At 39.6% G+C, this 14,571-nt stretch overlaps 2 protein-coding genes across 9 annotated transcripts in view; both read left to right on the forward strand.

Annotated features, from left to right (window-relative positions):
- Positions 1 to 660: 660 nt before the first annotated feature.
- cyp27a1.1 (cytochrome P450, family 27, subfamily A, polypeptide 1.1) lies at positions 661 to 10,804 on the forward strand. Its single transcript, XM_042494979.2, has 9 exons — positions 661 to 935; positions 2,099 to 2,280; positions 3,648 to 3,847; positions 5,453 to 5,650; positions 6,116 to 6,279; positions 7,332 to 7,498; positions 9,105 to 9,186; positions 9,317 to 9,517; positions 10,236 to 10,804. Exons 1-9 carry the CDS (start codon positions 696 to 698, stop codon positions 10,350 to 10,352), a joined length of 1,551 nt encoding a protein of 516 aa, XP_042350913.2. The 5' UTR covers positions 661 to 695; the 3' UTR covers positions 10,353 to 10,804.
- Positions 10,805 to 11,840: 1,036 nt separating this feature from the next.
- Positions 11,841 to 14,571, forward strand: part of tns1b (tensin 1b) — a 217,433-nt gene continuing 214,702 nt past the window's right edge. For all 8 annotated transcript variants that reach the window (XM_088082949.1, XM_088082959.1, XM_088082948.1 and 5 more), the window contains exon 1: positions 11,841 to 12,225. In XM_088082949.1, the coding sequence (XP_087939075.1) occupies positions 12,127 to 12,225 (99 nt within the window). In that variant the 5' untranslated portion in view covers positions 11,841 to 12,126. The remainder of the gene's footprint in view (positions 12,226 to 14,571) is intronic.

A 14,571-nucleotide genomic window follows, 5' to 3' on the forward strand; every position in this document is an offset into this window, starting at 1 on the left:
CATGGCTTAAATGATGTTGTCAAATTCAACTGCAACATACTGTTTTTGGTCAAGACTGAAATCACATTTCAACTGCTTTCATCTATTACTTAATAAATGTTTCAGCTCATGTCATCTTTTATACCTTAACTGTCAGTTCAGCTGCTCTTATCTACGGTATAGTTCACATTTCAACTTCTTTCAGTCCTTTCGGCCGAAAACTACAAGACCACACAAGAAATCCTACAAAGCAGGAGCTCTCCTGTATATATATGCTGTGGGTCACCACTCATGTTTACATTTGAAACAGGCAAACTTTAACCAAACAGCACATTTTAAGACAAAAGCGACAAAGTGCTCACCCAGCCCAAAAGCTATGTAATCAGGAGAAAGTGTGTTTTGATAATCAGGAACATGGTTCTTATTATTTTAATTTTATGTGCAATTTTATCAATGAAAGAATACAATGACCCTGCATTTTATTGATTTGTTATTACTTAGAATTACATAACTTAACCAACACACTGCAAATGGATTTACAGCAGCTCAATTCTGCCTTACAGATGTTTGGGTAGACTGGCCCAGCCCTTGCTCTTGGTTGGTCCTAGAGTGGTGTGCTGGAAGGGTTAATTATTGTGTGAGACATGGCCCCTCCCTAATCAGCTAGACTCTTGGATATAACAGAAGCCTTGTGAATTTTCCTTTCTGCTCTCACCATGGCTGCATGGATTTCCCGAGGTGTGACTCGAAGGAATGGCAGCTGGCTGCTGCCGTGTCCTAATGCTGTGGCCCGAGTCTGCTCCAGTGGGGCTGGAAAACTGTCCTCTGTCCAGGGGGCCCTCTCTGCCTTCCAAGAAAAGCCTCGGACAGAAGAGGAGCTCCCTCATGTCAGTCTCTTGGTGCAAATATACAGGATGGTGTTTCAGGGTTTCTACAACCGTATGCATGAGCTACAGGTACGGCAGGCTGTACTGCATGGTTTCTGGATGACACACAGCGACGCATGACTGTTTGCACACATTCCAGAAATCCCTCATGGCAGCTATACTCAACTTGCTTTGCTTGGAGGCCACTTTTGCAAAACAACAGGAGGACAGAGGCCAGTCGCAGCAGCCCCATACATGTTTCCAGGATTTCTAGGACATTGGAATGTCTGTGATTTTTTGGAGATTTCTAGGATTTTAGCACATTTCTAGGATTTTAAGAAATTAATGAGAATTTGGGTCTTTTCTAATATTTCAGGACATTTCTAGAATTTAAGACCGTTTCTAGGATTTCAGGACTTTTCCACAGTTTTAGGATGTCCCTAGGATTTCAGAACGTTTCCAGGATGTTTTTGGCTATTTCTAGAATTTCAGGATGTTTCTAGTTTTAGGATTCCCTAGGAATTTAGTCCATTTCTAGGATTTTAGGACTTCTAGGATTTCAGAAAGTTTCCAGGATGTGAAACCGTTTCTCGGATTTAGGCCGTTTTGTGGATTTTAGGACATTAGGGGCTTAGCTAGGACCTCTGTTGGGGGATGTAGGGGATCGACCACTGGCACTTTATTTGAGAAGCTCTGTTTGGAAACTGTAAAAGTTCAAAACAATTCCCAGAGTGAATCACTTCATTTTTATTGTGAATTACAAAATGGTTGGGGGGCTGCTCGGCACCCTATTGAGGGCCAGATTTGGCCCGCGGGTGGTAAATTTAGTGACACTGCCTTATGGGCTCTAACTTTGCTTTGACTTGCTTGACATATAAAAAAATTTACTTCAGGAATTAGGGTGTGATTGCATTTGCCCACAGGGACAGTGCGTAATAGAAAATGTCTGGCTGGGCGGATTTCCTTTGTTCCCATAGTAACCTCAGAGAACAGTTTTATCTTACTCCCACAGAGGAGAGGATTATTTACAGGACTTCTCTTTAAAAGGTGAACAACATTCAGTCACACTAGTGATATCTGCTCATTAAATATGTTTCATTATACATCACAGAACATTTCATTGATGTGACAGATATTTAAACTTTGTTGGCTCATTTAAATGTATAAGTTCCTTTACTTTCTCATGCTTTTTCAAGATTGATTGGGTGCCTGTCCTCTCTTGCCTCATCTGTCTTGTATTTGCCCACCATCAGATCTATGAGAAACGGCTGTATGGACCCATATACAGAGATGGATTAAAACAAGTGTGTGTGAACACTGCAAAGCTCCTGGAGGAAGTACTGAGGAATGATGAAAAGTTCCCCACCCGAGGAGACATGTCTGTGTGGAAAGAGTATCGCGACATGAGAGGATTCGGCTATGGGCCTTTCACAGAGTGAGACAAAAATAATGAATTATACTGAAATACTGAATAAATTGCTCAGAATTGCTCCGCACCCGTTCTCCTGCGGCCACCGTCCAGTGTCGAAACAGTTTCTTGTAAAACTTTGAAAAACTTACTTAAGAGCTTTCCAGGGTAAAGTCCTGTCATGTGAGGAGGTGGGTTGATTGTGACCTGCTGGAAAAACTCAGACTGAAGCAGTCTTACCCAGGTGATAGGCTTGCCATCCACCTCAGAATCAGAATCAGAAACACTTTATTGATCTCCGAGCGGAAATTGCCTTTAGTTACAGATGGTCCCATTCAAAAGTCTTAAAAGAAGTAGGAAAGTGTAGAATATATCAATTAAATTTAAACATAAGTAATAATATAAAATAAATATATCTAAACTCTAAAGTATAAATATAAATGTACATTTTGTTCTTGTTTCTACTCCCCCTCCAACTGGTGATGACAAAGTCACCACACATACACTATCCTTTGAGAAATGTTGATAAAATATATATTAAATTTACAGTGTAGCATAGCTACATAGCTAGATGCTACATACATAGGATCAGCTAACATTTAAAGTACCTGGAATAATTATGTTTGGGACTATTATTTTACTTGCTAAGACTCACCCAGTGTATTAATGGTTTTCATACATTATGAGCTTTAATACGTTTAAGTTTCTGCATAATGCAAAGTTATTACATCATGAGTTGCTAAAGAGGCATCAGTATTAAACTGAGACTGTTTCATAACCATTTAAAAACTCCCTGTAGTAGCTCGAAGTGAACAAACTAAATAAACTAAAACTGCTTGTAATAATTATAAACTACTAAATAACATTTTAAAATTAAAAATATTTATCTGAGGTCAACTCCATATAGCAGGGAAAGAAAGCCAACAGAAGCTGGGATCTGAAAATGTTTTCACTGTTTTCACTGAAGTGAACAGTAACTGCAGTTCGTAAAAGCACTGCAGCTTTTCACTAAACCTGGGAACCGTCACGGGACAAAATATTCTCAACTAAATGTCCATTTAGTCACTCACTTATCTGAGCTTTCACCCTTAAGTGGATAAGCATATTTCTCAAAATGTCTAAATATTCCCTTATAATTCCGAATACTGTTATCTTCATTTTTCACAACTCAGTATCAACTGGACAAACAATCATTAAGTTTATTTATTAATTATTAACCTGCAAGATACACATTGCTGACATTTGGCTACCCTCTCCAAATCCAACCACATGCCAAACTTGTTAATAAACACACTCAACACTTTGTCCAGATGAATCAGTTCCAATAGTATCCTCTGTCCTCTTCAATCTTTGATTTTTTTGGGTTTTCATTGTGACTGCATTTTTGTTCCAAGGGATGGGGAGAAGTGGTACAACCTGCGGGTGATGCTGAACAAGCGCATGCTGCATCCGAAGGACTCTGTGCTGTATGGTGGGGTCATCAATGGTGTGGTTACAGACTTCATCAAGAGGATAAACTTCCTGCGTCAGTGCAGCTCGACAGGAGACATGGTGACCGACGTGGCCAATGAGCTCTATTATTTTGCACTCGAAGGTATGTAGAAACCCTTTCACAAGTAAGCTTCACACTCAGGATGTGCGTTTATGAGAGGTCAACCGAGATTTATTTATTGATTATTCGATATTGTTTGACATACTTATACCCCACATTTTTATTCCTCTGCACCGGCGATGCACGTGGCCAGAGGCATTGTGTTTTCGGGTTGTCTGTAAGTACGCCTGTACATCCGAGCGTCTGTATATCCGACATATCCTTTAAACACAATATCTTAAGAATGCCCTCATGGAATTCTTTCAAATTTAGCACAAACATCTGCTTGGATTAAAGTATGAACTGATTAAATTTTGGTGGTCAAAGGTCACAGGAATCTTGCATTCATCACATTAATGTAAACACGATATCTCAAGAACACTTTGAGTGAATTACTCCAAATTTGGCACAAATGTTCCAGTGGACTCAAGGATAACCCGATTAGATCTTGGTGGTCAAAAGTCACAGTGACATTACCAATTCTTGTGAATGCAATATCTCAAGAACACCTTTTGACAGAAACATTCACCTGGACTCAATGATGATTTAGTGTTTAAAGGTCAAGGTCGCTGTGACTTTACATCTGTCTCATTATTGTAAACACAATATCTATAGATGGCCTTGAAGGAGTATCCTCAAATTTTGCACAAGTTTCCACCTGTACTCTGTTGGCCAAATCTGTTGGCCAAAGGTCAAAGGTTAAGGTCATGGTGACCTCATACAACATGTTGTGGTCATAACTCAAGAAACCCTCAAAAATCACTTTAAAATTGCACTGACTGTTTAGATCTTTTGTGTGTGAAGCATCCATGTTTTCACAAACAACTTGACCAGTGCGCAGAGGCATGTAACCACATGGCGGTATTTGTAGTTTTAAAGAATAGCAAAGAAATAACAGTTTATTAGCAGCTAGTAAGGCGTCCAAGCAGACTTCAGAGAAGCAACATGTGCTGATGTGTCTTTGTAAAGTACAGAAAAATAGTCCCAACAAATTAATCCAACTTCAGCCTGTGTTTATGGATGCAACACACAGTGCATGCTTATTTAAGGATCCAGTGTGTAGGATTAACGGGGATATATTGGCAGACACTATACATATAATATTCAAACTATGTTTTCATTTATATATTATCACCAGAAACTAAGAATTGTTGTGTCTTTGTTCCCTTAAAACGAACCATTTATATCTACTCATGGAGCATGTCCTTTTCCACAGAGTCCACCATAGTCTTTCTACAGTAGCCCAGAAGGAAAAACCAAACACTGGCGCTAAATAGAGCCTTTTGCTTATGCACATTTTTGTAGAACCTTGACAAACACGTTTCAGTTGGCTGCAGTCTGCAACCTCACTGCTAGATCCCACTAAGTCCTATACACTAGACCTCTGAAATCCTGTGCCCTTATTAAAAATGAACAGTAAAATCATTCAAATCAAACAAAAATGTTGATTTTTATTTTCGGGTATCGATGCATTAATTAATAAAATTAAACTGATATGGTTACATAATGACATATTACTGTTTTGTCACATTTCAGCCTTATGGAGAGTTATTTTATAGACGGGTTCTGAATAATTTCTCATCCTAAATTTTAACCTTTGTCACTCAGGTATTGCCTCCATCCTGTTTGAGAGCAGGCTCGGGTGTTTGGAGAAGGAAATCCCTGCAGGTACACAAGACTTCATCAACTCCATAAACCAGATGCTCAGCAACAACACAATTGTGTTCATGTTGCCCAAGTGGAGCCGCAGTTTGCTGCCCTACTGGGGGCGCTACATCGCAGGCTGGGAAGGCATCTTCAGCTTTGGTGAGTTGGACAGAAGGAAAACACAGCTGAGGAGTTAGCTGGGTTGAACTTTAAACCTCACAGGGATTTGACTGTCTCTGCTATGGATCTGCTGCTAACATTGGTGTGTTAGACAGGGAAAATCTGGCAGAATCAAAGACTGAATGGACAAAGGATGAGGCAGGATTTGTGACAGCGTCAGCCATCATCATCATGCATAAGGCCTGCTATAGCCAGGTGTTGTTTTCACACTTTGGTGTTTGTACTGACGGAACAACTGCATTGTACTTGTGAATTAATGAGCTTTAGAACTCCCAGCCTATGAAACTACTTTTGCCATTAAGCGAGTGACCGCCACCTGAAGGGCTGTCTTTTCCAAAATATCTACTGTTTACCTTTTTTTTTTTTTAAATGAATAACAAATGCTTTTATTATCCTTTTTTAAAACTTGGAGTTAATTGTTAATTGTTGAAGCACTTATTTTAGCCAAAAAGTTGATCGACCAGAAGATGGACGTCATTCAGAAGCGAGTGGTCAACAACCAGCATGTGGAGGGTGAATACCTAACATACCTGCTCTCAAACACTAAGCTGAGCACTAAAGACGTGTATGGCAGCATTGCTGAACTTCTACTAGCCGGAATGGACACGGTAAATGTGACACCCTATCCTTAAAGAGAAACAAATGAATCAATAATTCAGGCTCACTCCCAGAATCAAGCCAGGTTTTTATGCCTAAGACCAGTGGAGAAGACATATTGTGGTGACATGGGAGACTGTGGTACAGTGTGTAGGATTTAGTGGCATCTAGTGGTGAGAGTGCGGATTGCAACCAACTGAAACCAATGTGCCAAGCATGAATGGGAACAGTCTGTGCTCACTCCGAACTCGTCAAATATGTCCGCTTTGTAAGTGCTTTCAGCGTATGAGTGTAATGCCAAAAGCCACCTTCCACGTCCAACCGGAACACAGCTGGATGGCACCAGATGAGAACATGTTTAGACAGAACCAGTGGTGTTATAATTCTCCGCTGTTGGATGGCTGGACCACACTGGTTGCGTCCACATGCAACACACATGGGTGGCATCACTTGAGAATGTGGCCAGACAGAACTGGATGCCTGCGCATAAAATCCAGAGGCATACCTAAAACATCATAAGTAGATGCAGAAGGTCACTGACAGAGCAGACCCATGTGATGAGTTGGGATGAGAACTTGTTGAGGGGAACTACGTTAGCCGACGCAAAAATGTGATATGTGAAAATGCAAATAAATCTTTCTCTATGGAAAACTACTGAAAACATGGTAATTAATATTATATACCATTTCTGCCCATAAATCCCCCTTAATCCTACACACTGGACTTTTAAATCAGTGTCATGCTCTGGCATGTTATTCTGTCTCTGTTTTTCATCTCACTTATTAAGCATTAGAATACTGTAAGGAAGTAAAAATGCTTCAAGATATCTCCCCTGAACAACTTAGCCTCCAAAGCCATGCCATCACTCATTCTGAATACGTCTTTTGCTAATCCTGATTTATTAAAAATGACTTTCTGAGATCACATCATCATGAAATGTCAAAACATAAGCTGGGCTATCATTCAGATTCCAAATTTTTCTTATACATGCATCTGAGGTACATATTTGTTCAGGTATGCATCTCTCTGCATGTTTACTTAATAATGTCTCTTTGTTATCAAGACCTCCAATACCCTCACATGGACTTTGCACCTGCTGTCCCAGAACCCTCAAACCCAGGACAGACTCTACAAAGAAGTGTCCACAATGGTGCCTGCAGACCAGATCCCCTCTGCTGAGGAGGTCACTCGGATGCCTTATTTAAAGGCTGTAATCAAGGAAGCACTGAGGTGAGAGTGGTCACACAGATCAGCATGTAAACTTCTGATTGCTGGTGTTCAACTTCTACAGACCACCATGTAAAAACATGTACAAACATGATACAGGGAAGGTAATCTAGATATGATTTTGTTTTGTTTTGATGCTTCCATTTTGGCGATAGCCATGGGCGGAGGCTTTTTGTTTTCAGGTTGTCTGTCCATGCGTCCGTCTGTCCATATGTATGTCTCTGAATGCGATATCTTAAGGGATTGAGGGAATTTCTTCAAATTTGGCACAAACATACATTTGCACTTAAGGATGAACTGAATAGATATTGGTTGTCAAATGTAAAAAGGTCAAGGTCACTGTGACCCTGTTTGTGTTAAGCTTGGCACACACTACAAGATTTTTGAAATCTTAACTGGTTTAGAAAATGTGAGAGACACTCACATAATGACAAATGCTGACAGATTTAACAGTTTTGTTCTTATTGTGTGTGGTGCACAACAAGATGACCAACACAACACACCTCAAAGTTACAGATTCCATCCACCAACCAGAAATCTTGTGCGGTCAAACTTGATTTTTTGGTAAACAAATATGGCAGGCCTCTGCAGTAGCAATTTCTGTCCAACTCCTCTCCTTATCAGTTTGATCATGTTGTGTTTTACAGAATAGGTTGTAGAAACACTCATGTTGCTTGCACAAATTAATGAGTTGGTCCTCCATTTCTGAGGTCCGTCTCACTTTATGCATCGCGTTTATCACTATTGCCATGTCTCTTGTTTGTTGTACTTCCGTCTTAAGTCAGCTTGCTTCCTGATTAGCCATTGTTCTGTTCCATGTAACAATCCATAGAGTTCGTGCTCGGCTGTCCTTGGTGTTGCCCCCACACAACAGTATTTCTGATCATAAATATTGAACATGCTTAAAATTTACGATTTCAAAATCGGGGCGGTCCTGATTGTCTTCTGAGCAGATTAAGGAGGATAAAATCACTCATAACACACCTCACACCACAGGAAAGTCTGGCGAGATAATCTTTAGAACCATCAGATAATCGGTCCTTTGCTGACTTTGGTCAGGAGGGGGGAATCAGGCCCAAAATCAACCTGATTATCATGTAGCGTGTGGCTCACTTTATTCAGGTAAACACAATATCTCAAGAAGGCTTTGAGGGAATTTCTGCAGATTTGGCACAAAAGTCCGCTTGGACTGGATTTTGGTGATCAAAGGTCAAGGTTGCTGTAACCTTGCATCATTCTCATTCTCGTGAACATGATATCTGAAGAACACCTTGAAAGCATTCTTGGTCCCGCGCTGCGATTTCTCTTAAATCTATCCAGTTCTCTTTTAGCAGGCAACCGGATCTTCATTCACTCCTCAAGGTCAAGGAGCTTTCTCCAGATGTGGTCAAAGTTTCTTTTGAAAGTCTCTCTTTTCCCAAGTTGGCTGGCAGTTATTATTAGGTTATTGCAAGGCTCATCATGTCACAAATTGTTTATTTGTCATTAACCCTTCCATTAGTACCCTTCTTGTGTCCTGCATAGTCATTTCCTGACTGCTTGGTCTTTAGCCAGGCTAGAGTTTTAGACTAAACATAATGAAATGAAATGAATCATTCTTGTTTTGCAGGATGTACCCTGTGGTTCCTCTGAATGCAAGGGTGATTGCAGAAAAGGAAGTTACCATCGGTGGATATAAATTTTCAAAGAAAGTGGGTCTGTTTTTTTTTTTTAAAAAAACATTATAGGCTTTTTGTGCTTGTTTTGTGTGTACTTTTATCATAACTTATTTTACAAAAGTCTGAGTTTCACTATTTTTGCTATTGGCTGTTGTCTCTCCAGACCCCTTTCACGTTATGTCACTATGCCATCAGTCATGATGAGGACACATTCCCAGAGCCGTCTACATTTAAGCCAGAGAGATGGCTACGTGATGGTCGTGATAGGCCAACCCCCTTTGGATCCATTCCATTTGGCTTTGGAGTGAGAGGCTGCGTAGGTCGGCGGATTGCTGAGCTTGAGATGTATCTGGTTCTGTTTCGGGTAAGTGACACTGCTTTGAAAGGAGGCATGAATGTTGGAGGAAAATTAATCTTGGAGGAAAGTGAATTGAAAAGGGGTTCATTTGGAGTGATGATGTTAGGTTTCTTATCACACAAATGAAAGAAAAATATTTGTATTTTATCATTTTGCACAGTGAAAGGATATGAGTTTTTGTGATCACATTTCACTGGAGCTGTACTGTGTATAATTCCATGTGACAAACAGATTGACTTAACATTAAGTTTTTATCACTAAATAAGCAACATCAAAGTAAAAATGTATATATTGAGAGATGAACTCAGATTCATCATAACATTCTGGTTCAAATTTACCCCAAAATGTACCTTGTGATTGAATTTTTGAATTTGCTACATAATGTTAGCCACAGTAGCTGTATGGGTAGTCAACTCATCTTATTGTAAGTTAGCAAGTTAACGTTCTATTACTTTAATGTGACTTGCGGCTATTTAATGAAGTGACATAATGTAGATAAACGTGACTCAAAGTAACTTTCATACATTTTCTTGTCCATGAACATGACTTCTGCCTGCCTTTGGCAAGAAACATGAGCAAGTGAGCAAAATATTTGACTGAAAATTATCCACCTGCAAACTTCTTTGTATTTAATGCAACTAATAAGGGGGCTAATGTATCTGTATGGTCTGAGGTCGAATCATAAAGTTACTTTAATAACATCATATTTTTCTTTCCCCTCCAGGTAATCAGGCACTTTGAAATCAAACCAGACCCCACAATCAAAGAGCTGAAAAGCATCAACCGCACTGTTCTGGTACCAGACCGACAACTAAACCTACACTTTGTGGAAAGAGGGTGAAAAAACTCGGTTTGATTTGCTTTTGCGGATGTGTTTGAATCCACATGTTGCATTTCAATGAAAAATGTGGATTTTTATGAATGTTTGGTGTATAATGAGTGCAAGACAGGTTTGAAACTTTTGCTTTAACAAATGTAAGTACATATAAAAGCCAGATTTAAAACTTCCAAAGAAAAGCAAGTATATCATGTTTTTACGAATGACATAAGAATCAAGAAAACAGTCATAATGTGGCTACATAGATTTTTTTCTTTGAACTCATTTTAACAAGGAAGGTGAAGAGTCATCATCTGAGCTTCAGTTTTCATATTTGTGATGAAGAGTAAAATAATATTTTTATAATCTGTGTTTTGTTGTTTCCCACTGACCTTGTACATTGCTCATTTCATTTAATATCAAAGTTGGCACTGCATTTAATGATTTAATAAAAACACTATAGAGGAAAGAATCTATTAACAGAATTTGTAATCCTTTTTTTAAATCAATATTTTTATTGGAGTTTTTCAACTTTAACAGATATTACATATGAATAAAATAGCCTTGGCAGCAAATATAATATACCATAAAATAAAAAGGCAAGCAACAAAACAAAACAGTTTAATTTTTCGTCAACTAAAAAGCCTACTGTATCTCTAAAACAATCCCTTACTTCGGCTTGTTACAAATATGAAATTGGATTTTTAATGCTATTACTACTACTACTACTACTACTACTACTACTACTACTGCTAATAATAATAATAATAATAATAATTTATTCATTCATTATTCATCAATTTAAAAAAAGGTAAAAAAAAAAAGTTTCCCTATCACTTCTCACTACTACTTCACAAATATACAAATATGAAATTGAATGTCAATAATAATAATAATAATAATAATAATAATAATAATAATAATAATAATAATAATAATAATAATAATAATAACAATAATAATAATAATAAAATAATAATGTATTAAATAAAATTCAACAAAACAATAACGTTGATAAAGTATCCTTATCGGTTCTCACCATTACTTCACGAATCACCCAGCAGAGGACGCCATAATTGCATGATGAGAAAACAGCTTTTAAACTTCAGTGCTGCCACAGGGATTTTTGCACTACAAGGACTGATCTCATACCAGTGGTTTGGCGAATCAACTGGGACTGGAGGTTATCTATGAGCACTTGCCACATATGGACTTTTAGGTCCAACAGACACACCAGCTAATGTCAAAACACCTGATAAAAAGTTATGTTTAAGTGATTATTAGGTTCTTTTCTTTCACACCATATCATATTTTGTCATAGATCGGTGGGTGGGGGTAAAAAGTTTGAGCAAGAGTTTGAACAATCAAGCCCCTCTGATTTTGAGTGACAGACTGAACCACCAATCACATATGGAAACCACAGGTGTGTGTGTGTGTGTGTGTGTGTGTGTGAGAGAGAGAGAGAGAGAGAGAGAGAGAGAGAGAGTGCTGCAGGCTACCTGTCTGTCTCCACAGAGTGTCTGCAGAGGGAAGTCACTTCACCTCAGTACGCCAATCAGTCAACGCGTGGTGCATGAAAACAAGTGCGGGAAAACTCATCGAAACATCAAAACTCTTTTACAATGCTCGACTGACATCGGCAATGATGCCATACCGCCTGCGCAGACCTGTCGCTTGTTTGAGCCGCAGAAAGTCACAATAAAGACCCCACAGCTGAGGCGTGAAAGACGGGAAACCGAGCGGTGAAGTTTGGTTTGAATGGGTTAGGACGTGTGCGCGCTCTGGCTTTTTTGCTCGGATGGGATGCACAGTGAGCTTCATCTGCTGTGAAGAGGACTTTCTGCAAATGCCTGCTTTCCAACATGAGGAGGAGAAGAAGAAAGAGAGCACGAAAAAGGTAAGTAAGTGGTGGTGAAAGTGCGTGCAGACACGATTGGGCGTCAAAACGAGCTGACAATGAGGGGGCTTGCGTGTTTATTCAGGTAGCTTCGCTACAGGCTGGACGTGTATATTTGCATGTAAATGTGTGCTTTATAACCTATTTGTTCATCTTTATGTCTGACATGGACACAGAGAAGAACTTGGAACCTTTGGTTCCACTTGATAAACTAAACATAAAGACTGAACCGAGTCCTCCAAAGGCAGACACTGACTATCAGCAGCTGTATGTTCTGTCAGTTCATATGGTAGACTTAAGTGACTGTCAAAAACGTAGGAAAAAAACATCAATCTACCTATATTGTGAGTCTAATACTTGCTTTGACATTAGGCATTCACACTGCTTCTGTGAATGAATGAGGTAAACCATCAACCATAATGACTGCAGAGGGCAACTCTGAAAAGTCCAAGAACAAAAAGCCTGGGGCCACCAGTGGTGATCCTACCTGTAGTGGTGCAATCAGGGGCATCATAGTTGGTGAAAAATGGGATGGATTACTCAAGACCCCAATGGGATTGGGACCCTCGAAAAGCCTGGAATGAAAAGTTTGAAGTTTGAATCAGAAAAATAGCGGAAGCTCTCTGAGGCTGTGCTCACCCCTTGAAAGCGCAAAATAGTTATGGCACAGGGATTTGTCTCTAAATGCAGCCTGAGCTTAGTGAGTGACTGCCTGCAGCTTGTTCTTATTTGGAAGTCATTAAATACCACCATTTTGTCAGTGCATTTGGCATAAGATACAAACACCAACACCTTTGCAGTGGTATGATACAACACAGAGCAGCGTCAGTTTGTTTTGCAGATGGATGGAAGGTTTTGCAGTGTTATTATATGGGACGGCGTCTGTTACGGCACTATGATACGCCGAGTGGGGTGTTAGTTGGTAATGCAGCTAGACAGAAGCTATTGCGGCCATATGATACACCGCTGGACATTGTCAAGTTGGAATGCTGCAGGTAGCCACTTCATATAAGGAGCCAGAAGGCCTTTATAGGGTGGTTGGGAGTGGTGGTGGATGGGTCCAATGAATCCCGAACTTAAACTCAGGAGCCCTATTTTCGCTTCCTGTATGATTGTAGAGCCAAACCATTACGTTTTCTAAACCTGACCACATGCTTTTGTTGCATAATCCTAACCATGTTGTTTTGTTTACATCCTCGTGTTGGTTTCCACATTATGGAACGTCAGCAGCAGATGCAGGAGGATACCAAGAGTGTAATATGTAGACACTAAAGTAAACTGACAAAGCGGCGATATGTGATGACTTGTGATGAAAACACTGTGGCTTTTGTGGCACCAATGTGCACTGTTATGTCCTTCCTCCAGAAATGGAAATTGAGGTTCCAAAAAAGGAAAAAAAACGGACTTTGTTAAAGATAAAATTAAAAACGGTGCTTGAGAGAGACATGGATCAAGAGAGGGGTGGGGGGCATACCACAACGGTTTATGCATAGAGCCCAGAATTTGGTGCTATGGCCCTGGATGTAATGCAAATAATTGACTGTTTCTTCCTTATACCCTCTGCTGGCGTGTCTGTGGTGGTTAGTTAGATGTACACAAGTTAAAAATGATAATGCTTTGCAAACAGAGGCTCTAGTTTCTGCCCTGTGGAATGTGTTCAGTAATCTGCACTGATTTCCCACCCTCTGACTGACCCAAAACCACACAGCAGACCATTCAGTGGCGATGTAGTGTGCAAGTCTTCCAAGCTCTGTATGTTGGTAAACAAGACTTCCATCAGCACATGGTCTACTTAATATTGCAGGAAAATCAGGTCATTTGTAACGTGATGTGAGCTTAGTCTAATCACGAAGGAGTCACGTTATGATGCCAAATTGTGGCTGTAATGGGTTTGTTTGGTGATGTTTATTTGGGGTTGATAATGAATGATTCAGGGCTTTTTCCAAGCTAAGATGGCATTTGGTTGGTTTTATTAAATGAACTGACAGATTGATTTAAACTCAAAAGACTGTGTGGTAATATTTAAACACTGCTGCAGTTGATTTAATCAGGCATGCCGCCATATGGACATAATAAATCAGAAGTTTTTATGATGCATCATAGTTTCTGTGAGTGTTGCTCACTAAAACCCAAGTGATATGCTGATATGTGCTTTTTCTTTTGGTCAGGGTTTACCGGTGTTTTCTGTGTGGCGTACATGGTGGTGTAGTGGTAGTTGATGAGGTGGTTTTACTACCAGGTACATCAGTAGAAAGGAAGTGGGTATACTGTACAGTATATTCCAATGGCTTTTTGGCTGATAGGTGGGTATACTCTAAAAAGTCAGAAAGAGTGGGGTATACCTCC

The sequence above is a fragment of the Plectropomus leopardus genome, chromosome 10 (genome assembly GCF_026936395.1).
Source record: "Plectropomus leopardus strain MGB_pleo_1.0 chromosome 10, ASM2693639v1, whole genome shotgun sequence".
Lineage (NCBI taxonomy): Eukaryota > Metazoa > Chordata > Actinopteri > Perciformes > Serranidae > Plectropomus > Plectropomus leopardus.